The 23,296-nt window shown below is 29.3% G+C and overlaps 1 protein-coding gene across 1 annotated transcript; it reads right to left on the bottom strand.

Moving 5' to 3' along the window:
• Nucleotides 1–9,270: 9,270 nt before the first annotated feature.
• LOC121126782 (uncharacterized) lies at nucleotides 9,271–22,422 on the bottom strand. The gene is made up of 4 exons (XM_040722117.2): nucleotides 21,663–22,422; nucleotides 18,138–18,271; nucleotides 17,991–18,085; nucleotides 9,271–9,712 (listed from the first exon to the last, which is right to left on the bottom strand). Exons 1-4 carry the CDS (start codon nucleotides 21,750–21,752, stop codon nucleotides 9,396–9,398), a joined length of 636 nt encoding a protein of 211 aa, XP_040578051.1. The 5' UTR covers nucleotides 21,753–22,422; the 3' UTR covers nucleotides 9,271–9,395.
• Nucleotides 22,423–23,296: the final 874 nt, after the last annotated feature.

Below are 23,296 nucleotides of genomic sequence, written 5' to 3'. Positions count from 1 at the left end.
GGCACTTATGAATTCCTCCAGAGACCTTTGGACCCTAAATGAGTGTGGAACTTATTCACTCTTAATTCGTAAAATATATGGTCAATAAGTAAACCGGTGCTTATTCTTTCATGACAATCTCATCTTAGAGTGTATATTCATGGAAATACGAAGTAGATTTGCAACATTTATGCTCAAAGGACTGAGAAGACTTATCTCAGGGAAAAGGCGAGAAAAACAGATTGAATGACGCCTTTTGGGAAATCGGTTAGGACATTATAGGGCGGGGGGGAGGATTTTAGGCCTCTCTCAAATACCTCAAGGATCGATAATAAGTGGACTGTAATAACTTACTAATGTAATATATAACGCGGAATAATAACAACGGACGAGTGTATAGTTGAAGATGTATATTTCAAGTGCTCAACATAATAATAAGGGGAAACGCAGTTTACCTTCAAAAGCATGCATGTAAAAACCCCTCCTACATGAGATAGGGGAAACAAAAGGAAAAAACCTCCACGCGAAGCGAGGAGGGAAAAATCCACCTGTAAGAAGAACAATAGAAAAACCCCGCTGTTTTGCTGGTTGGAAAACTATGTGCATGAATCATTCATATTCTTGATCCTATGCATGATTGGATATGTGAGGGATCCAGATTCCAACAGGGGGACATGTTGCTTCGCCTTATAGACTATTAGAGGATGTTCAACAATGAAAACCATTCCTGCTGCAAGAGGGGTCTCCAAATCTTCTTGGGCAAGACCTTAAATGTATGTAATAGTAAATGTATGGTATATTATGCAAGATAATCTTAACCAATTACAAATTTTTCTGCAAAGATATTAAATGACAATGGATTAAAAGAAGTGTTTAAATAATTAAAGGTAAAGTCAAGTGTAATCTTCATTAGACACTTCGAACTTTTTAAAATAATGAATTATAAGAAACAGAAGCTTCAAAGTTTAACATTGGAACCGTGCTAATACGAGTAAAGGATTAGAGTAAAGAACATTTGATTGCGTGCGGTAAAAGCCCCTTAATCAGTTACAAATATATTATTCTGCGACGCAAAAAAGTTTTAAGTAGAGTTGAATATTTTGAAGTTTGAAAATCAGAGTTTATTATAGCCATAAAAATAGTTTCTGAAAGCAGTGGCTCTTTTTGGTATGTTTCAACAAAATGAAACCAATCTTATACTAACCTGGCGGAAAGATTAAATAGGGAATAGAAGTCGAGCTATTTGAACAGTAATGGTCTAAGAAAATACCCTTAGAAATAAGTGGCGTAAATGCCTGGGGGAGGCCTGACCTCAAGTAAAGTTGCTAGTAATACAGAAGTTAGGTTATTCTCTTATTTCTAATTAACTGGAACATATTCAGTAGTATCTGCCATAATAAAAATTATATTACAAAATTCAAAAATGCATCCATATCAATTCTTGAATTGGCTAATATGATTACTGAAGCGTTAGATAAACATTAAGAGAGTCATCTCAAGAAATGAAGAGACTTGTAATAAGAAGGCCAGGCAACAAAATATTAGTGTGGGAAATAATGTCTTTTGTGGGCACGACGAACTGACAATAATCGAAATTGGTTATTTATTATAATGACCTTTAAGGTTTTAAGGGTAATTAAGGACATAAAATGTCAAATTTAAAGCAAAAAAAGTTTCAAAGATAATAACTAAGGGTAGAAAAGGGGTTACAACGAGAATAAATATTTATAAATAGAAAAGACCCTAATACAGCTCTCTATCGTACAAAATGTAATAAACTAAACAAACAAATATCTGTTAAAAAGAAGTCAAAGAAAATTAATCATATGCCACCTTTGACAAAATAGCAGCATTACTTGACATCAAAACAACCCCTAAAAAAGTGAAACAAAATCAAACAGTCTGTATGCACACACAAAAAAAAAAGTCCAAGTAGGCTCAGACCAAAGGAACGCAGCTGGGAAAAGAATGTGACGAAGAATTGAAACAGATATTAATGATACTTCTCTTAACGAATTTTCACAAGTAAATAAAGACGACAGTAAGGAAAATAGTTTTGGTAGAAATAAGTTAAATAGAAATTAAATTAAAATAAAATAAAGTTATTTGTCGTAGTATAGTTTTGTAAATCAATTCAGAAGAGATTTTAATGACAAGGAAGAACTCTTTGATTATTTTTGAAGAAACATGTTTAGCTAAGAGTTTCTTAAGCTCGTTAGTTGACAATTTATGAAATTGTTGGAGCTGTTTCATTGTTGTTGTTGTGTGGGTGAATTTGCCCGAAATCTTAGAGTAGCGCTCTACAATAAAAAAATTCAAATATATCTACATAGAATTAAACGAACTAATATTGTTATGTGGATATGGCAAGAACAACAAGAAGACGAGACAATTAATGGTGGGCCTAGAATATTGGGAGGCTGGATGCTAAAGGATTGTTTACTAAGTTCTCTGGTGATGAATTTTTTAGGTCCGAATTACTAAATACCTTAATACAACAACAAGGAAAACTTAAACAAATCCGAAATGCAGGTAATAAATCGGCTATAAAGTATATCATGAAGAATGTCACAATGGTGTTCACAATCAACTATTGGAAGTTGAAAGAATTGAAATAATTATAAGGGTGTTAATAAGTATTTCTGAACAGGTGAAAAAATGGATAAGAGGTGTTCAGAATAGAAAGATTGGAAAAATTAAAGCCGGATTTGTTGTCAATTCAGAATGTGAAGAAGATATTGGACATGGGGAAAATGATAAATCATTATGGATAAATTAGTCAAGCTGAAAGTTAGAGGGTTAGAAACTTACCTGTTCTAACCTTACTCTTTACCTGTTCAACTTAAGGGGACGGCAAATGGAGTGACGTGGCAATTAGTTTACCTTTTTAAAATAAATATTATCAGTTATATCGGTGTATGTAACGCTCGATAACAGTAGAATAAGGGGTTCAAATTTCATATTGATCACCAGTTGGTTAAAATTTGGTGATTGGTGATATCAAAGATATATAAAACGAAATCGAGACAAATGAATCGGTAAATTGTAATCATCCTGAAGATATTTGTCTGATTCCACAGCTAAGGTTGCTTAAAATTGGACAAAAGGATGTTTGCCAGAATTGATTAATAAAAATTTAAATTAGCCAAGGGACTATGTTGCATAATTCGGACAACATATTTGTGTCTTAAATCGATTATGGAAAAGTATTATCAATCAAAGTGTTGTGTGTAAGTACTTAAATGTTACAACAAAGCGTAAAGAAGTACTTGGAAATGGATAATGGATCGAACATTAATAAAATAAATACCATGTTAGAATGGAAGTATTTGTTTGGAGCAAGATCAAGGTGAGAACTATGGAAGCAAAGATTTTGGAAGAAGTGAAAAATGTGATTGTAAATTTGGATGTACATGAGTTGGATCTATAAATATGGACAATCAAGCATCAAGATCAAATTAAATTATTAGTGGAAATCTACAAGCAAGTTTCAAATGAATAAGTTTTAAAATTATGAAAAAATTTGCTCCGATCTGTTGGAAAAAAAGGCTTCAGAATTTACGGTATAGTTGGTTTCGAGACTTTACTAATTATAATAATTTCAGGATTCATTGGTATATTGCTCTGTAAGATACAAGCCAGTAAGGCCGTTGAGGAGTGAGGCTGAATTCTGATGCACCGTGAAGAAAGGAAGAAAAGACGAGGTCGTCTTTTCCTCAATGGAGGAGCATCTGCAGTGTCATTCAGGATTCTCGCAATCAGGAGCATCGATATTATATTGTTGTTTGTATCTTTCTTGTATTAATTTTTATTTGTATAAATATATTCTCAAATTATTTCAATAATACAGGACTGGATGTCTATAATTGTATATTATTAATTATTGTATGTATATGTATAACTACAGTAAAGGGGACCAGTTTAATCGCTGAGTGAGAGGTTTTGTATCATCATATTGATGAATCATATGTAAAATCGAGGCCATATTATCATGTGCTCGTATCACATGAGGAATATGATGTGGAATTATCTAGAATGTAATAAATAAGGCAGCACTAAAACCCGAACTCTAAAATAAGTGAGTCCATATCCATGTTAAGGTAATCACCAAATTACCTCCGAAGTAATATAATATACAGTGCATTGTACAACTACAGGAAACCCCTTGCTTTATTCACAATGATCTATATAAACATCTAAATCTAAGGTAAGCTCCTAAGCACCTAATACACATCCTATTGTTAGTAGTCTCCAACGTAATTTATATCCAAAGATAGATTACTTCTTAGACATTTGTTACTAGATATCCTATTAAAAAATATAAGTAACTTTGTTGTAGCCCTTTCCACGATTGCAATTCGCTTGAATAGAAAAGGACACTACACTATTAATAGGTGAGTCTAAATTTTCTAATATCTTTTCATTTTTAGAGTTGATATAGGGTTGTATTTCATTTTTAGAAATTGTGGTATAGGACAAAAGTGGTATCCACGCTTACGTAACTTTAAGTCATGTCCAGTTTAGTAAAAAACTGTCTAATTTTTTGGTAAACAGTCGGGTCATTCATATAGTTTTGTATAAATGTTGCAAGCTTCCTCAGATATTAATGTTGTTTCTTCAGTAAATTTACCTGAAGGTAATTTAAGGGATGAAAGTTTTTTAATCCCGAAAAGTGTACCCTAAATGTTAAAAAGATATCTTCCTTTATAGTTTTAGTTTGACCAGTTCCCTTCTCATACTTATCAAACTCCCTTATTTTCATATCCAAAAAATTTCTCCAGGTATATAATTGCCTCTAGGTTTTTGTCATTGATTTTATCAAATTGACACATTTGATTTTTTCTTACCTTTGAAACTTCTTTCTTTCTTTGTAAAAATATATTTCTTTAATACAATCTTTATTACATAGAATACCTGAATTCCTTACAGTGTCCCAAGATGAAATAATATTTCTACACACATTAAAGATATTTTTTTTTTTAGATAATTGATGTCTTTTAATCTAGTGTGTACAAGGATTATGAGATCCGGGAAAGAATAATAATAAATAAAATTATTAATAAGATACTTTTTTGGCCCTTGACGTCGTCGAAATTGATTTGGTATTATATTTTATTGTCGAAGACATTTTCACTTTAAGATCTAAAGTGGCATTTATTTGGGAGGTTTTCTTTTCTTTCCCCTAAGAGAGTCTCTTCTTGAATACAACAAAGCCGTTTTTGACGTTTGTGGAGCTTTCAGGACCTTATCTGTAGTCATATTTCCTTAATTATTTATTTCTCCTGATATTTTCATCATGTATTTTGTACCAGTAAACACTTCTTTTGTCATCTCGGGATTCAATGGTTCCAAGGATGAGCTAACTCTTTCTAGGGTTTTACTGTGTCATATTCCTCGGTCCTTTAGTTTTTCAACAGTTTGTAATCAACATAGAATGCAGTGCTTTCATAGTCTTAAGATCTGTGTCTGTTAAAAAACCCATCCTCACCCCCCACTAATTGTGAGAACGCATAGTTCCCTCACTATTAAAGGTATTGCATTTTATGGAGATATTGAATCCCTTTCATTGTGAACAGGAATAGTATCTGGATTTTCATTTCTATCATCTAAGTTCTTCTTTATACAACTCACTTTTACTGCATTAGATTAGAATAATACTCGATCAGATTTACACATTTATTTTAAATGACCCATTTTTTTTAGACTGATTACATTTCTTCCCATATGCAGGATATTTTTCTCCATTTCTATGATAATTTCTTCCACAATAAGCATATCTTTGAGTTTCTGTTATATGCTCATTTTTTAAATTTGTTTTTATACTTGATATCGAGTTTGATTTTCTTGCCAATGCCTCCTCCTGAATTTTACTTCTTTCTTCGCCTCGGCAAATGGATATATATCTAAAAGTGATTTGGATAACAGGTATTTTTTTGTTTCTTCACTATCTATTCCAATTATAATTAGTGTTGATATCCAGCCTTCAAATGGCATCTCTCTTATCCTAGTATCTTTATAAAGCAGTGTAAATGAATCAAAGCACTTATGTTCAATCTAACTTTACCCATTCCAAAGCCACGGTAGTTTGCTTCTTATGGTAATATTCAATATGATCCATGATTTCTTTTAAAGAATTTTCTATATCTCTTTGGATTGACATGGCATGCTTTATCGGATCCAGCCTTTCCAGACAGCACAATGACTTACAAACTGCCTTTTTTTTTGTTTCATACTGATCTTCAAATCAAAGAGCTAACACATAATTATCCCATAAAGTCTTCCAATTTACAAAGGCTAAGGTGAAGATTTTATAAGTATTTCCGTTTATTGATTTATTTTTGAGACATTTTCTTCCTCCAAAAGTCATTATTCTATTTGATCATAATTTTTAAATTAAATGCTTTGAACATTCTTTCCACCATTTCGCACCGTTGTTTATCTCTTCTAATGGACTCTTCACGAGCTCACTTTTGCTCTTGGATCAAGATCATCATAACTCTCATTGTCGGAGCATCCTTCCTATTTTCATCAACCGATGTTAGATTTTCATCTGATATTTCGACCTTCTCTATCAAACCTTGACTTTCTTCTTCTAATTCACCCTCCGTAGACATTCTTGAATCTTTCCATTAACTTGATCTTCAAAATCCTTTCGACTGTACCATTTTATGTTTAGAACGATGATGACGACTGATTATTATCTTATTTACTCAAATATATTGTATAATATCATTAACTAATAATCAATACATTAAATATACAACGTCATGGTAAATCCCATACTAATAATAGTCCCTTGGCCAGTACCTAGTGGTAGAGAGAGCGACACTCTATTCTATTTAGTAAACAACTAAAATTCCAACAAGAGCAATTTCTTCTCTGTACAATTAATTTAACAATTACCGGGTGGCATTAAAATCTGAACACTTACTAATTCAATGATTAATTAAGGTTGAGTTATTGAAATTAATTCATATTTCGATATATTATAGCATAAGCCATTAGTTCAAAATAAAAGAAAATTGAGCTTTTTAGCTTAAGTACAAGTTGAGAAAATGACCAATTTCCATTAGCTCACTCCAAGCAGTTGAACGTATCTAGAGCTACCGCTTACACCATCAGCAAGTCCAAATGTTGGAGAGTGTTATGTATTTTCTTTTATATACTTTTAGATCATGACGTAGGGATTTGTTTTAAATAGATAGTAGTGTACCTTTTGTTTTACGTGTTAATATATTTTAATAGTTATGTCTATGTACATCCTTTTTAAGTGTAATCCCTTAAATAATATATTTTAGTTCCGTCTTCTGTCTGTTGGTGGTGTTCGTAGAACACTACAGAGAGGAAGAAAGTTTCTGTCTAAAAAGGCCAAATTGGAACCGAAGGAGTTAAAAAAATAAGCCTGGACCAATTTCCTTAAGTGAATGAGGGTCCATGCAAGAGATCTTGGGGATTCACACTAGAATGTCAAGAGAGATATCAAAAAAGTGGGCGGAAAGAGCCTTGAGAGGATTGTGAGTCCATTGTTGACACTATCCATGGTAGAAAATCATTTCTCCTGTTGCAAGGCTTTTTTTGAATGAGTCGTTTGAGTTATTACTATTTTATTTTTTTGTATTAAATCTCATAACACCTATATTATATTATATAAAATATGTAGGTAGTAGAATTGAGTTTTAAGAACCATTAATAAACCTTTTAGTTTAGTATAGTTTCCTCTCCCGAAGAACTTTTCAGTACGTACTGACAAACAGCAATATAAAATTTGGGTAATTAATAAAACATGATCAGATGTATTAAAGAAAATAAAAAATCAATTAAGACAAGTGAACGATCATAAATAATAAAACATTTAAAAACAAGACACAGTCAAGAGTCTAAAATTCACTCTCAAAATATTTAGTTTCTAAAAGTTTCATATAAATTTATAATTATTTTTAAAGTAGTCAAATAATTTCCTGATATCTTTGGGCAGTAACCTACCAAATTTGCTCCTTATTACATCAATAACCTGACACATATAGAATCTTGAACGAAAAGGCCAAGTAATGCACTGCAGAGATATTGTTCTCAATTCTTCAGCCTCCAGCGGTTGATATGGGCATAGCTTGATTTTTGAATAAGGGCCTTGGCATTAGATAAAGCAAAATCCAATGCCTTAATATTTTCAGAAGAAGTTCTACTATTTGATACTCCAAAAATATAATGCTTGTGTTATTTTTTGAAAATCTTTTGTAACACTTTTAGTCCTCCTATGGCAATGATGCCAACCCCAACGACTACACCTTGATGGAGATCTACATATGAAGTGGGTGCTATGCCTGCGGCCGCCACCTGAAGCCATCATTACCCCCAAGGACAGCTATATTAATTATTAAGTAACCTCAGACACACATATCTATTTATGGTATTAATTTTCTTGAAACTATATCATTAATTAATAAAAAGTATCTTGTTAAAGTTAAAAATTCAAAGTTATTAGATTTTAATGGACTACTCGGCATAACGAAACTGTACATTTATTTCTACCTTTATTTATAGATTAATTATTCAGTTTTTGAAAATAGCACGTATCATTGGATGTTTATCGAAATTGATTATGATACAATGATTTGATTAAGGCATTTTAAATTAAGAAAATGACCTGTACATTTTAAAATGTATTATATACGCTTACTCTCGTTGAATATATTTAGTATACATATTCCTTATTTGAATAAATTTACAGCTTAATTTTATTGCGATGAATATCTGACATAAGTTGAATAAAAATGCTAAAAAGTCTACACGGGGCAAGTTTTTTTTAGAATAAAATGGCTTTGAAATAGAGTGTATTCTCTATCTCTTTTGTACTTCCTCCCTATTTTTCTCCGTGAATGCTCATCAAACATATTATAACTTTTTAAGATCATTTTACATTACATTACATATATCAGAATGATTATTCCAAACATGCAAATGTTTCTCTCATCTCTCATCTTTCTCATGGCATTGAAGGGAAGTGAAAATTAATAGTAGTGTAAAATGAGAAATTGTACTAAAAGGTCCTTGACCAACACTGTAGCATTCGATACAAAATAGTCCATCCAACAGGTAATAACAAAATATTAGAATATAATATAAAAAGTTGTTCTATGCATCCATGTATGAAAATGAAACATACCCTAAAATTACTGTTAGACCAAAACATTAAAAAGAACTATTATGATAAGATGTCTCAAATTATATCATGCTTGGGTCAAGTGAAAAAAAGTAATCAAACATAGTATTTTACAATAAATGAATTAGGTATAACTACATTATAAGCTTTAATAATCGAATATTAATAATAATTAATTCTTTATAATAATTAAAACAAAGAACAAATACATAAAACTCATCTCCATCTTTTTTACATTATAGCGAGTATCACAAATCTAACCCGAGAGCTTTTCAGGCCGCCAAAACTGTTGGTTCCGGTCAATAGGGCCATCAAATAATTTATGATGATATTCAAAGTCTCCAAATGCCTCAATATCTAAACAATGTTTTTTCTCTATAGCCGCACTTCGAAGCCTGTTGTCTTTGGAAATGTGTAATTCAGAAGCATAATGTGAAACTCGTTCAGAACTAAGTGATGATGTTCCTTTAAGAAGTTTCATTGAATTGTATGGGGTATTGACATTATCTAAAGATGAATGTGGTGTTGATTTCTTGCTTACTGCAGCATGCATAAGTTTCACACGAGCCATAGCTGTAAAAAATATATTGAATAAGTTTATATTCAATAAAATGAATTATAATACAAGTATTCTAAAACTTTAACTATTACTTTTAGTCATTATTATTTATTCATAAACATATCTCAGGATTTACTGAAGGGCCACAAAGTTACATTTACTAAATATTATAATTTAGTTTAATATTAGAAAATCAGAATATTGCACCTTTCTCTTTCACCGATAAAGAGCAAATGTTTATAAAAGAGTACAAGCTGCATTTTACAGATTCCATAGACAGGAATATACTTCCATGTGGCGTTATAGATATGACTCAGATGAAGTTTTTAAATTTAAATTGTTTTAAATATAAATCAAATAAAAGATTATATCAGTTTTTATTGGATATCTCAACCTTTTCTCCAAAAAAGTAATAGAAAAAAGTTATCCCAACTTGTGGTACTGTTCTTTATATAATAGTAGTGGATTGCTCAACGCTTAATTACAGCTAATTCGAGTCCAATGCAACAAGAAAAAAACAGGAGGCTATCTACCATATATTTTTTTTCTTTTTCTTTTTTTGAAATTCTTCCTTTCACTTTTGATAGTTGAGGTTTAATAGTGGGTAAAAAGATAGTCGTGTTTCTTTGTGATATCCGAAAAACAAAAATCAAACATTAAAATAATTCTTTTTCTCCCACAATAAGTTTTGCGTATACTTTGAAATTCTTATCATACCGAACGAAAAACGTACCTTTCTTAACATTAACAGTTACCTAGATTTCAATGAGTACTCGAAAAAATGTAACAAGTAAAACAATAGAAGAAAGTCTTCAGTTATATTTTGAAATTAACGTTACTTGAAAGCGTTTTTTGACAATTTCTGCAGAAGTCTTTCAAATCAAATACATTCCTTATTAATGAAAGCTTGCTATGCTTGAATGATGGCTTAATTACCCCTCAATATTCTAGTACGCGTATTTGCTTTGATTGTGAATCTTTGACTTTTAATGTCTGAGTGGAGAGAGATTTCGGAAGATTTATAAATCTGTCAACAGCAAAAGTTTTTTTAAAGTTTGTTCGCCTATATGTATATACTATCTCAACCTCAATTGTCAAAAGGGAAAGAATGAATCGTAATAAAAAAAAAAATGGTAGATAGCCTGCTGTTTTTTTCCTTCTTGCCAAATGTTAATGCTCATTTCAGGAATACTTTTTATTATTATGTACATTGAGTTAACAATCTTATCAATGATTGGTTATGAAATAACACGAATTCTAAATGAAGGCTCTTGATTGGTATAAATTTATATACCTTTTTTGAATTTATAAAAACGTAGCTGCTTTAAATCAACTTATTAAAATGAATTAAAACAGCTAAAATGAAATATACTACATCTGTGTTTATTTCATATAGGTAGAAGAGAACAGGAGCTTTTAATTATAGATTTAGGATTGATTAACTGTTATAATAATAATTAATATAATAACGATAAAATGTATGGTTTAAATTACAATTATCCCAGAGATAGGAACTTGGACTCTAGGCTTGAGAATCGACTTGGACTTGACTCCATATTATCAAAGTCGAAGACTTGATGCTTGACTTGGACTGGATAGCTAAGCCACACGACTTGACTTGGACTCTAAAGCTAGTATATAGTAAACTCAAGAAAAACCTTAAGAATATGGACCTATATTATGACTATGGGCTTGTAATGAGATAGACTGAAATTAATAAAAAATAATTTTCTACAAAAGAACACTCATTATTTTTATATATAACATATGAACAAATCCTTTTTATCATAATATCATTTTAAATTGAATTAGATATACAATTGTAATTATCAACAAATTATCCGTCTTTTTTCGGCCAAATGGTAATTCGGCGAAATGTATGTTCGGTAAATTGTATTTCGGCAATATGTACATTCGGAAAACTGTACTTCGTTGAAGTGCCCTTAGGGAAAAATATTTTCAGCAAAAAGTATGTTCAAGAGATGAAGTATGTTTAAAGAAAGTTTCTAGACACTTAATAGAATTCAATTGCGAGGTCATTAAATTTTTTAATAAAGACATTGAAGACAACCTATGGGATAAAAAATCCTACCGTTCTAAAAGTAGGAAAAAAATTGAAAAAATGAAAAAAAGTAAAAGAAAAATATAATCCATATATCCGAAACAAGACCGAGTAAATAATTGGAATTACTAAATGAATTAATATACACAAAAGATTCATTTTGGTGTAAGATTCTCTTAGTTAGACTTAAGAGAAAAATAACACCATTTTTCAGTATTCAAAAATATATTACACTCTTTGTTGTTGTTTTTTTAATGTCATATCCTTGTTCTAGAACCATACTCTTCATGCATATCAAGTCACTTCACTTTTTTTTGGGGTTGTCTTCAAATCATGCCAACCATAAAAAATGTATTTATTTAACGTTAATTCTGTCCCAAAAAAAATGTTGTTTGATTTCAATTTCTGTGCTTCATACCATTTTTTTATTATCTAGCCTTATTGTAGACAATGCAACAGAAAAAAACAAACCGAAGAAATTATCAGTGCTAATATATTTATATCCATCATGAAAGAGAAAGAGTTGCAATGAAATACCGAAATATGGAACAATGTAGCTCAATGGATATGGACTCGGAATAAATTATTTTCTTGATCTCAATGTACTTAGGTTTGCGCCACGAATGTTCCTAGATAAGAAAATATACAATATGTATAAGAACTTCAAAGAATATTCCTAGGTTAGCTGGAATAAATGTAATACTATAATATTTACATATACTGAATCTGTGCAACTCCATCTGACGAATTGAAGGAACATTAAAATAAAATAGACTGAAATGCAACTTCTGATATGACCAGCTCGTAGCTTAAAAAAAGTTCATCATCTATTAGTTAAAAGAAAATCCTCCCAAGACTTAACTTTACGACCAAATTAATACAGAGCAATTTAACTTACTTTTTCTATGGTTGTGTGAATATAACTTGTTTATAATCTCATAATGAATATGAGAATAAATTAATTATAGTAGAAGAATTATCACACGTTTATTGATTATCATTTACTCCTTGCAAAGTAATTTAAGTGTAATTTAATTTAATTTTAATATTAAAATTAACTTAAAAGCTGTCGAACTCAAAAATACATTTTCATATAAGTTTTATTTTATTTAAGCTTCAGCCTCCTAAGGCCAAATATAAAATTGACAAATTTTAAAAGATATAGTTTGAAATTTAAAACTTATTTATTTAAAGACTAATACAAATATCACTTTTCGAGTACTATCGGATGATTATCTCCGCACTATTTTTACAAAAATTATATAAAAATTCGTATTGCCATCTTCAATCTTAGTGGTAAGAGTCTTAAACTAGAACTTTTTTACATGATTTATATATGATTTAGATCATTCATAGCCTTGTTATTCGTATGAGTGTCTTTTGAATAAAAATAAATCCAATTTGACTATAATAATGCTCTTAATTCATCTGACGACTATTTCAGAAAGTTTTAATAGACTAATCATGAAAATGCAATTATCCCCTTCTTGGATAAAAAAAAGTGTCATACTTTCTATTCATTTGTTTGACAATGACTTTGAGAGTTTAATATTGTCTTTGATTTTTTCAATGTCAGAAGATACTCATGAATCGAAGTAATTACTATTAGGGAATTGAAAGTGAGAATTGAAGTGTTCTTGGTGTGCCATTGTCCGTAAGGTCTATATAGCATGAATTCAGCTTAAAAATAGAATTGATACCACTTATCAATAAGTTCGAGATGAACAATTTGTTTTTCATGTATATCAAAAGACACTCAATTACTCAAATCGATGAAAGAGTTTTCTTAGAGTAAAATACAAAGTATAGGTGAATTTAGAAAGAATAGATTCAAGAGTTTCAATGAAGTAGTTCGAGGATGAGAACTCGCTGTATTTCTCACTGGGATTTTATATGAGTATTGTTGCTTTGTATGGAATTCATCAAACTTCAGTATTGAGTTCTTATAGGAGTTTACAACGATTTCATTAAAGATCTGGAGTGGCTGATTCATTCTTGAGTTGATGATCTACGAGATTATCATAAACCTATATGTTAAACTTTATCTCCACAATGAATTATCCTTCCAGTAATGAAGATGAGAGCCAATGATCTTCATCAGAAAGTCAAGATCCCTGTACATCAAGTTAAAAGTAAGAGGCGAGCTGCTATAATATCCTTATGAAAATATATGAATTTATTGGAACAATAGGAGGATGCAAATCTATATATACAAATGTTCCGTCGAAAATATCTTTCTAAATAAAATAAACCGATAAACCAGAACTACTGATCAACATAATTTTTTATTTTGGAATAATAACAGATTGCAGGAATAGACAGTTGAAGTTATGTCTCAACCGTCTATTCCTGCAATCTGTAATAGGCGGTTGAAGTTATGTCTCAAGATATTTTTTCCCCATGCTAAATATTTGCTAAATGTGTGGAGATATCGTTGGAAGATAAATCTTTATTTTTGTTAACAAATTTTCTGAACTGAAAAAATATATTTATTTAGTAAATTGAAATATGATCTCAAAATCTCAATCAAGCATAAATTTGCAAACTTGAGAAACCTTTGTTCATGCTCAATCTAATTGTCTTGCGTAACAGGACGATAATGCACAAACTTGGTATATGCATATCTCTAAGACAGTGGTTTCCAAACTGTTTGTGCCCAAGGCACTAAAGACAAATAAAAATTTCTGCACACACTTATTTGGATTAAATCAATCATTTGGATTATTATAAGCTATTGCAAATAATGTATAGTTGTCACAAATCGTACGGCACACTTGAACTTCCAATATATTGAATTTAATTGCAATCATAGACTTGTCAAATTCAAATAAATCTACACGAGCGAAAAAAGGAGTGCCACTTATTTTTAATACAGCCGGACCGCACTCACAAAATCAGAAGCTGAGAGGGAGCGCCCTCACAAAACTAGTAACTGGGTGGGAGCGCTCCCCAGATTTCTTGAGCATAATAATGATCTGAATTCATTCCTCATTTTGTACCAACAACAAAAGAAAGATCTGGCCTCTGTGTGTGATCACAATATTTTTCTTTCATTTTCATTTTCAGTTTTTTGTTTTTTTATTTTACTATCCTAAAAAAGGAAGGAAAACAATTCAGGCGGTTTCAGCTGCTAAGGTGTAGAGAATAATAAAAAGTTTATTCATCAGTTGAAATTTGAATTTACTTTGCAATAGGTTACAAACATAAATTATATATTTCTTGTTTTTTCTAAAATAATTGAATGTATGCACTTCCTCTATTTCTAATTACTTTACAGATTTTAATCTTTTCTTTAGTTGGCTATGTTTTAAGTTGTGCTACAACTTTATGTTTTTTTTAAATTTTCATAGGTTAATACATTCAAATCCACTTCTTAAAATACAATTTTACCAAAAAGATTGAATTTTACCCCCAACCCTTGAGCCCAATCGGTGTTCCCAAGGTTAATAGAAATACAAAGTTATGTTATCAAGTAATTGGGCTAGCCAGAAATTTCAGTTTGATCTACCGTACCGACTGCCGTGCAAGACAGACAAATCAGACGTCAAAGAGTATAACAACAGTACTTTAAAAGTAACATTCAAGGAAGGCGATATATAGCTACTTTTGGTAACAATAATACTCTTTTTTTAGTTACTATTAAAAAGCGTAGTGGAAGTCAAACATGAGTCAAAAAAGTGTTATAGTATAATCTTGTATTACTATTAACCTTGCATGTACCTTCCCTTTTACATTAATTGAAATTTTCTAGATTATTAAATTGATAGCTAAGGCATTTCATGCTACCATGGATATAAAAAACATTAAAAAAATTTACCTAATTTCTTATAAAAAACCTCCAAACGAAAAAAAACACACACACACCATTATACATCACTTTACCCTACTGAACATTTAATAAATAATGAAAAGTAATGGAAACATCTGAAAGGAAAATGCACTGTATCTTTGTTTCATGACCGGTAAATTTGCCTCGAATATTTTCACAGTCGTTAACTTTGCCACCTACATTTTTGCCACTGTTAATTTTGCCTTGAAGATATTTTGCAACAAGACATATTCACCACCTTTTTATATAATTGGTTCGAACTTTACAGTTGTATTTCGATCATAGTAATTATGTATCTAAGTGAAGAAGAAAAAAGGACAATGATGATAAAAATTATTATCATTTTTGATTAGAAATTCCTGTCGGCCAACTGATATGAACTTTATACAATTATAAAGGTATAATATTTGTCGTAGTTGTATCTTTATATCAACATCAAGTGGTATTTGAAGCAACTCTTATATTTTGGATAACGTTTGAAATTCATAAAGATGGATCGACTGAATCTATACAATTCAAAATCAAAGAAGATAGCTTGCCATAAAATAAATTAATCTATTGTTGATTAATGGTACGTCAATCATGTTGATATTTTTTCCATTTTTTCCTTCTCCTAGTTATATAATTGATCTGATCGACATTAAAGTTCTAACCAATTATATAAAAAGGCGGCGAATATGTCATGTGGTAAAATCTCCTTGGGTCAAAATTACCAGGGGCGAAAATGTAGGTAGCAAAATTACCGGCAAGTAAAATATTTTTCGGTAAAGTAAATTGATCAAGTTAAAAAATATTTTTTTGTTCTGCCTCTTTTTAGTTTTTAAAAATGTATTTTTTGCAGGAAGGAAAACTTTGAATATGACTATTTGCTAAGAAATAATGATAAAAAGTTGAATATAACTAGACTTTATTAATTTTTTGAATACATCTATGAAAAATTTTCAAGTTTGAGACATCAATCATTTCTATTGCTCTTAAAATTACCTCTAATGAGGCCCAATGAAATGTGTGATATAAAAAAAAAAAAAAAAAAAAAATGCCGAAATAAGCTAAATTTGGAAGGAAGACAATAACAAACGTATTTAAAAAGTTATCTCTTCGTGTTATTATCTCTCCTCCAAACCAAGGTTAATAGAAAAGCTAGGTTAGACAATCATGTAATTTGGCTAGCCAGAATTTTCAAAATGATGTACCGTACCGTCTGCTGGGCAAAACAGACAGACATTGTCGTCAAAGAGTATAATAACAGAAGTAACAGCATGTAATAATAGAAATTATAGGATTAAGTGTAAAAGTTTGTACTCTTTGATGTCACTATTAAGAAGCGTGGTAGAAGTCAAACATTATTTGGAAAAGTGTTATGGTATAACTTTGTATTTCTATTAACCTTGATCCAAACAAGAAACGTTTATTTTTAATAGGGAAGGTATTGAGGCTCAAAAATTATTATATGCAGAATTATTAAAAATAAGATATCCATTTCCCAACACGTTGTTTAAATGTAAATGTAAGATAAGTAGTGTTTGATCGGTCTAAAAAAACTAAAAAGACTGCATTCATATCAGTCCGGTCCTAACTAAAATTTTTAGTTCTAGAAAAGGTCCTTATCAGTCTTTTATGGAAACTAAAACAGCTATAATTACGTAGATACTAATAAATAAGTCATTTGAGTCGCTGAAGTTTCATCATAATTCATAACTTCTTTCCAAGAGACAAGATAACTGAATGTAAAGTATGAGGTGTGTGACTAGAACGTATTATTATACGTTCTAGCTATAATTTATATATATATTTAGTTCGTATATTATAATCTTAGATAGCAGCGAAGAAAATAGAAAGATAGCTAGTACCGTAATACTAAAAGCCCGAGGTATCGTTCTTTAGGACCGTTGAAAAGTAAAAAAGATCGGACTTATAGAAAAAAAGACTGAAAGGGAAAAGAAACACTGATTATGTAATCAGTCCCAGGACTGATTCAACTCTTACGGAAGATTTTATATCTTAAAGATTTATCTCGTAGGATATTTGGTTTATTTAAACATAATTCTATGGTTTCTTAAAAGTTATATTTCATCATTGTTGGAATTTTAAATACAAGTTGGCAATTATTACTATTTCTTATGGCATTAGCTGAAATGGTTATTACTAGCTGCAAATAAAAATATCAAGTCGATATCAATAAATTTATTTCGTATTCAAATAAAAATATTTACATACTTTTAAATTGTTATTATTTTTTATCTTGATAAAATAAGGAAAATGAAAAAGCCGATTTTAAATTAAGATCTAATAATTAATATATTTAAATTAGAATGTATTTTACAAATATGTATTCACTTTAAGGTTTTATTAACTTTTAAAATAATTTAAATATAAAATTTGCATTATTTTGTATAATTACCTGTAGAAGAGTTGAGTTCTTTAATTTGTTTGGCATAGGCCTTAATTAGGAATGCCTCTAACTCCAATGTTGAAAGATTTTTATCATAATGACGCCTAAATAAAAATATTAGTTGGATTACATATATGAATATGATATAAATCTTACATGTTGGTATATTTGTCAGAGGTCACTTCTGCTGAACGTGGAAGATCTATTATTTGTTTTTTGTTGAACGGGCCCATTATATCCTTTTTATTAATATATTGAAGCATAGGCTGATAGTAATTACCACCAAATTCCTTAATAATAATTAAACAATATTAGTGATGACTTTGTGATTCATTTTAACGGTAATATATATTATCTTCTCTAATGAATTTTAAATAAAGTTTAACTTATAATTAATATAGTTGTATTTGCAAAACCAATTGTTAAATATTGCCTCACAAAATAATGCGTACTTCTTTTAACAATAATTTCAAAGAATTAGTAGAATATAAAGAAAAATACCTTATAAAATGAATCAATTTAATCTTAATCGTATAAACGTGACCCTATTATAATTAATCAAATTATAATTTGTTTTTAAAATAAAGTTTATAACAGATAAAAATTTGAAATAAAGACTTATGAGAGACGTATCAGACAAATTGATTTTTTCGAATTAAAGTGGAAGCATTTTTACCTCGTCTTAAGATCGACCACAGATAAATACCGATTGCTTGAAGTTGCTAAAATCGCATCAATTCAAACTCAAAAAAGACATTACATCAACTCAAAAAAGACATTACATCAAGGGGCTTCGTTTAGAATTCAAATCATTTCATACTTTCATCCATGCTTATTTTGATAAAACTATTTTACTGAGAGACAATCAAGGTATTACACTTTTAAAGGCACAACAAATCATCAGTGTAACTCCTTGTCTTTCATCAGCTCGGACATACTCCGTTACTTTATACATAGTTTTTATCCCTTCAAGAATCAAATAACAATGATAACAACTTTACAAAATAAAAACTCAGTTCATATTGAAAACTGTTAAAAATTTCTAACACGAATAAATGCTTGAGATTTAGATATCTATATATAGCCCAACATACTTTTAGTACAAATAATAGTTTAACTGTATAGCTTGTAACTTTCTAGTATTTGTTATTTGGAAATGAATAAATACTTAAGTATTACCAAAAAACAAAGCATTATACCTCAAGCTTTTAATAATTTATAAAAAACTTATTACAAGACTTTGTTACTCTGATATATATATCATTAAGTATCAGCAAAATTTTACTTTAAAAAAAATATTTTAAATTATATTATTACAGGCCGCACTGATTACGAATGCGTAATTAGTTCTTTTGTATCAAATCTAGTTTACCAGAATTTCTTATCTTATTTGTTTTGTATTTTTACGCTTTTTTATTGGTTCAATGATACTTTAAACTAATAGAAGAATCAGAGAGCTCAGACACACCTATTTGTAGTAATAATTTTGTTGAAATTGTATTATTAATTAATTATATCTGATCAAATTTTACTATTCAAAGTGTTCATATTTTAATGAACCACCTCTTATTTAATTATCATGGACTTTAAAAATTCGACTACCCCACTGATAAATTTTTGCTTCAAAAATATTTAGATATGAAGTTTACCTATTTCAAATAGTTTTTTTTTAATTGAATGTGGGTTGATTACGAAAATATAAAAAAATAATTAAAAAATTAAATATATACATGTAAACCTTTATACCACACAAGTATCCACATGATTATGTAAATTGTCGAATAATTTACAATATACAAATTAATAAATAATGAAACAAAAAACATTCGAGAAAATATAATCCTATACACATACATGTACAATGCAAAACTATACGTATTGTATTGTATTCTTATTACAAATAATACGGATTATTTATTATTTTGGATGTATTTGTGCTATATTATAGGGTGTGCAATTTGATTGATTGTCATTATTAGTTAACCCAGGCACATTGACTTCTCTATTAAAGATTTATCAGGAAATTTTTAAATTCTTGTTATAATTGAATTGGATTCCATTATGAATTCATATGAATGTCCAGATTCGCATACTTCCACTATTTTTACATTTTCATCACATAGTGTTGTCTTCAAATTTTAAATGGGATTGTCTCCCACTTTGAATGGAAGTAAACACAAAGTACCACGATTGAAGGTTGTTTTCTAAGGTACTGTTTCTAAGGTTGGCAATAAAGTTCGTAATTATATTAACAATTTAACAAGGGATGTTTTATTGGTTACCAATAGATTGCAAATATAGAATAAATTCGTTGAAACTATTTTTTTAATATTTTGATTTCCTAAGTAGCTTCTTAGGGTCTAGCTCTAGGGTAAAAATGTATGTTCATTAAGATTTTCTAAGTTTCACTCCTGTATTTTTTGTTGTTTAGCCAAGAAATTTAAATTTGTGACCAATTTTCCCCAAAAATGACAGTTTTTGTGTGACAAAAATTTTGAAATCCCAATTTTGTAGACCTATAGAATCTACAATGTACATTAAAAAAACTATTAGTTATGTTTAAATGATAAAAATGGCCAGGACTTTAAAATAAAACTGTTTTTTTCAGTTGTTTCTTGCATAACTTTTGTGCAATGGCCGTTAAAAAAAGATATCTCGAGTGACAAACGGAATCGAAAATTAACACCTGTAGATAAATTCCTGGATTTAGGTTGCTATATCTACTGATTTGAAAGGACTACAGACTTGACTTACATATTTATTATTTGGAAATTTGATAAGTTTTAAATTGATACTTAATTTATACTATTTCTTGTACAGAAACATTTAAAAAAAAAATAAAACTCCCTAATTTTATTGACGTATTAAAAAAATACCTTAGGTCATAAAAATGGATTTTACGCAAAACCATTTGCAGCTAGATACTTGAAAATACTAGATACTTGATAGTTTGTACTTCAAATAGTGTATTTTAGGCTGATGTGTTTATTTTTCTCCTGTCAGCTGTATTATTTCCGATTTTTTTTTTCAAAGATTTATGCATTTAAAATTTTATTTAAAATTATGCATTACATGAGACCTCAACCAAAATGTGCAATATTCGTGTACACGTAATCGATTATGCCCAGTATATACTTCTTTATAAAAATAATACCCAATTGAAGTGAAACTACTTAATACTACTGGGTTTTTTTTTTTTGGTTTTTTTACGAAGCAACAGAAACTCGATTTTTGACAAAATATCTATATTTCGGAACGCGTGATATTGCGCAATCATTTGAACAGTAGCTACTTGATATGGACTAAATCAAGGTACAATTTGTCACAAAACAACAACAAGCTCTCAAAATTACAAGTATTTGACTAATTAATTCATTTGTAGAATTTGAAAATGCTTAAGATATATTTTTTATTCTTGTCAGATTTGACATACTTTAACAAAAATGAGTATATCTAAAAAAAAACCATTGCATGTTTTGGATTTATAACTTCAGATTTGAAGTCTTAATAAAATTTTGGTTTATAAAATATGAATTACTTGTAAAAATTCGATACTTAACATTTTCCCAATTTTGGCAGTAAACCCGGGGTTGAATCTCAAACCGTGTCATAAATATCATTCGTCTTTACTCAATAGTTGATCTTATTCATTATTAAATAGGGTATTTACATTTTTCTTACCTGGTTATAATCATAAATTTTCATGCGTGGTTTTCTCCAGTTCCCACCAACCATAGTATGCTTAGTTGGATTAGTATAATTTTCAACCATTTTTTTAATCTATAAGTAGAATAAATTCAATCCGAGCCTTATTTTATATCAAGTAAAGTTAATTTTTTTTTTTAATTTGAGATAGCTTTTTTAGTATACTCTCTACTAAAAATAGAACTTAGTCTTCGCCAAGTTTTTTTTTTTTGAAAGAAGTGTTGCATTCTTTATTCTAGTTATTTGTATCATCATTCATAACGTATAGTAGAATTTACTTTATTCAAAAACTGTTCTTAATTCACTAGAACTTGTATATTTCTTGAAATTAGTTAAACGAATTGTACAATAGAAAATGCATTTTACGCCAAATCAATCTATCTTTGATGAGTTTATCTTGAAATAGCTATCTAAACGTGGTTATTTAGTATGTGATTAAAAAATATACAAATTTTTAATTACAATATTCATTTAATTTGATCAAATCCATCCTTCCTTAATAATTTTATTAATTTCACAATATTGAAATTACAACTTTATATAATGTATTGTAAGTGTTTATTTATTGATTAGACAAGCAAACAAAATTTTACTTTCCCAAAAATATTTTAAATTCTACACCTATCCTTTTGCGTTATCAATAAATTTCAATTTTAATATTTTTTTAGCTCTTTTTATAGATTTGCCATCTCTTTTGTAAAAAAAAATAAGACTCAGCCAAAAAAATAATATTACTTTTAAATATGGGTATATATTTCATATGAAATAATTAAATTATGAGAAAATGTAGTTCAGATATAAAAAACCACCTTTTTAAGAGGTTTGTTTAAAAAAGAATAACCTTTAGATTGTTTATTTTTTTATTTTTAAGCAAAATGAATGTGGGGTGAGATGTAAACAACGCGATTCAAAATAGTCACTGAGATGACAATGTATTTCAGGGGCCGAGTACATACAAAATATTCATCAAGAAAGAGTAAATACTACTTGATTAATATTTGCTATACAGTAGAATGGTTTGAAATTTGATAATATATTTAATTTGTCAGCGCCTACTTTTTATCAAAAGTTGTTCCTAGTTATAAAAACATGTTCTACAAAGTTTTTATCCCATAGATAAATTTTAGCAAAGTTACATAAGCAATATAAGTTATGAACTTTGATATCTATATTCTCCTTAATTATCAAGGTTAATAGTAATACAAGGTTATACCTGTATACGACTGAAAGGAAGTGCCAGATAATAGTTTAAATAAGTGCCTAGACTGTGAATAATTCAGATTTGAGGAAACTTTAATTTACAACAGTGTATTGGTTTGAAACAAAAACAATTAAAGGAACTCATCAAAATTTCACTTAGAGAAAAAACTCCATGTACCAAAAGATATCAGACTTAAAACAATTCAAGGAACCAAGAAAATGGTCATGGATGTAAATAGCTTTTCCATTGAGTTCTGAGGCTTCGAATGCATTTACCATGATGAAATAATAACTTTGTAACACTTTATTAAGGGCAATTTATGAAAACTTACTGTTTCTAATATAATATATATCGATTATGCCATTTCAGAAATATTGAACCAGGGTAACTGGTTGAGTTAATGTCTAAA

This window comes from Lepeophtheirus salmonis, chromosome 12 (genome assembly GCF_016086655.4).
Source record: "Lepeophtheirus salmonis chromosome 12, UVic_Lsal_1.4, whole genome shotgun sequence".
In the NCBI taxonomy this organism is placed as follows: Eukaryota; Metazoa; Arthropoda; class Copepoda; order Siphonostomatoida; family Caligidae; genus Lepeophtheirus; species Lepeophtheirus salmonis.
The sequence above is the reverse complement of the archived record's forward strand: the minus strand, read 5'-3'. Positions and strand labels throughout refer to the sequence as shown.

Bases quoted from the DNA above. Each gene is read 5' to 3' on its own strand.
- LOC121126782 (XM_040722117.2), bottom strand. From the start codon at position 21,752: ATGGTTGAAAATTATACTAATCCAACTAAGCATACTATGGTTGGTGGG. The intron at 18,272-21,662 runs GTAAGAAAAATG...ATTATTATTAAG, and splicing joins AAATTTATGATTATAACCAG to GAATTTGGTGGTAATTACTA. The intron at 9,713-17,990 runs GTAATTATACAA...TATTTTTTACAG, and splicing joins AGAACTCAACTCTTCTACAG to CTATGGCTCGTGTGAAACTT.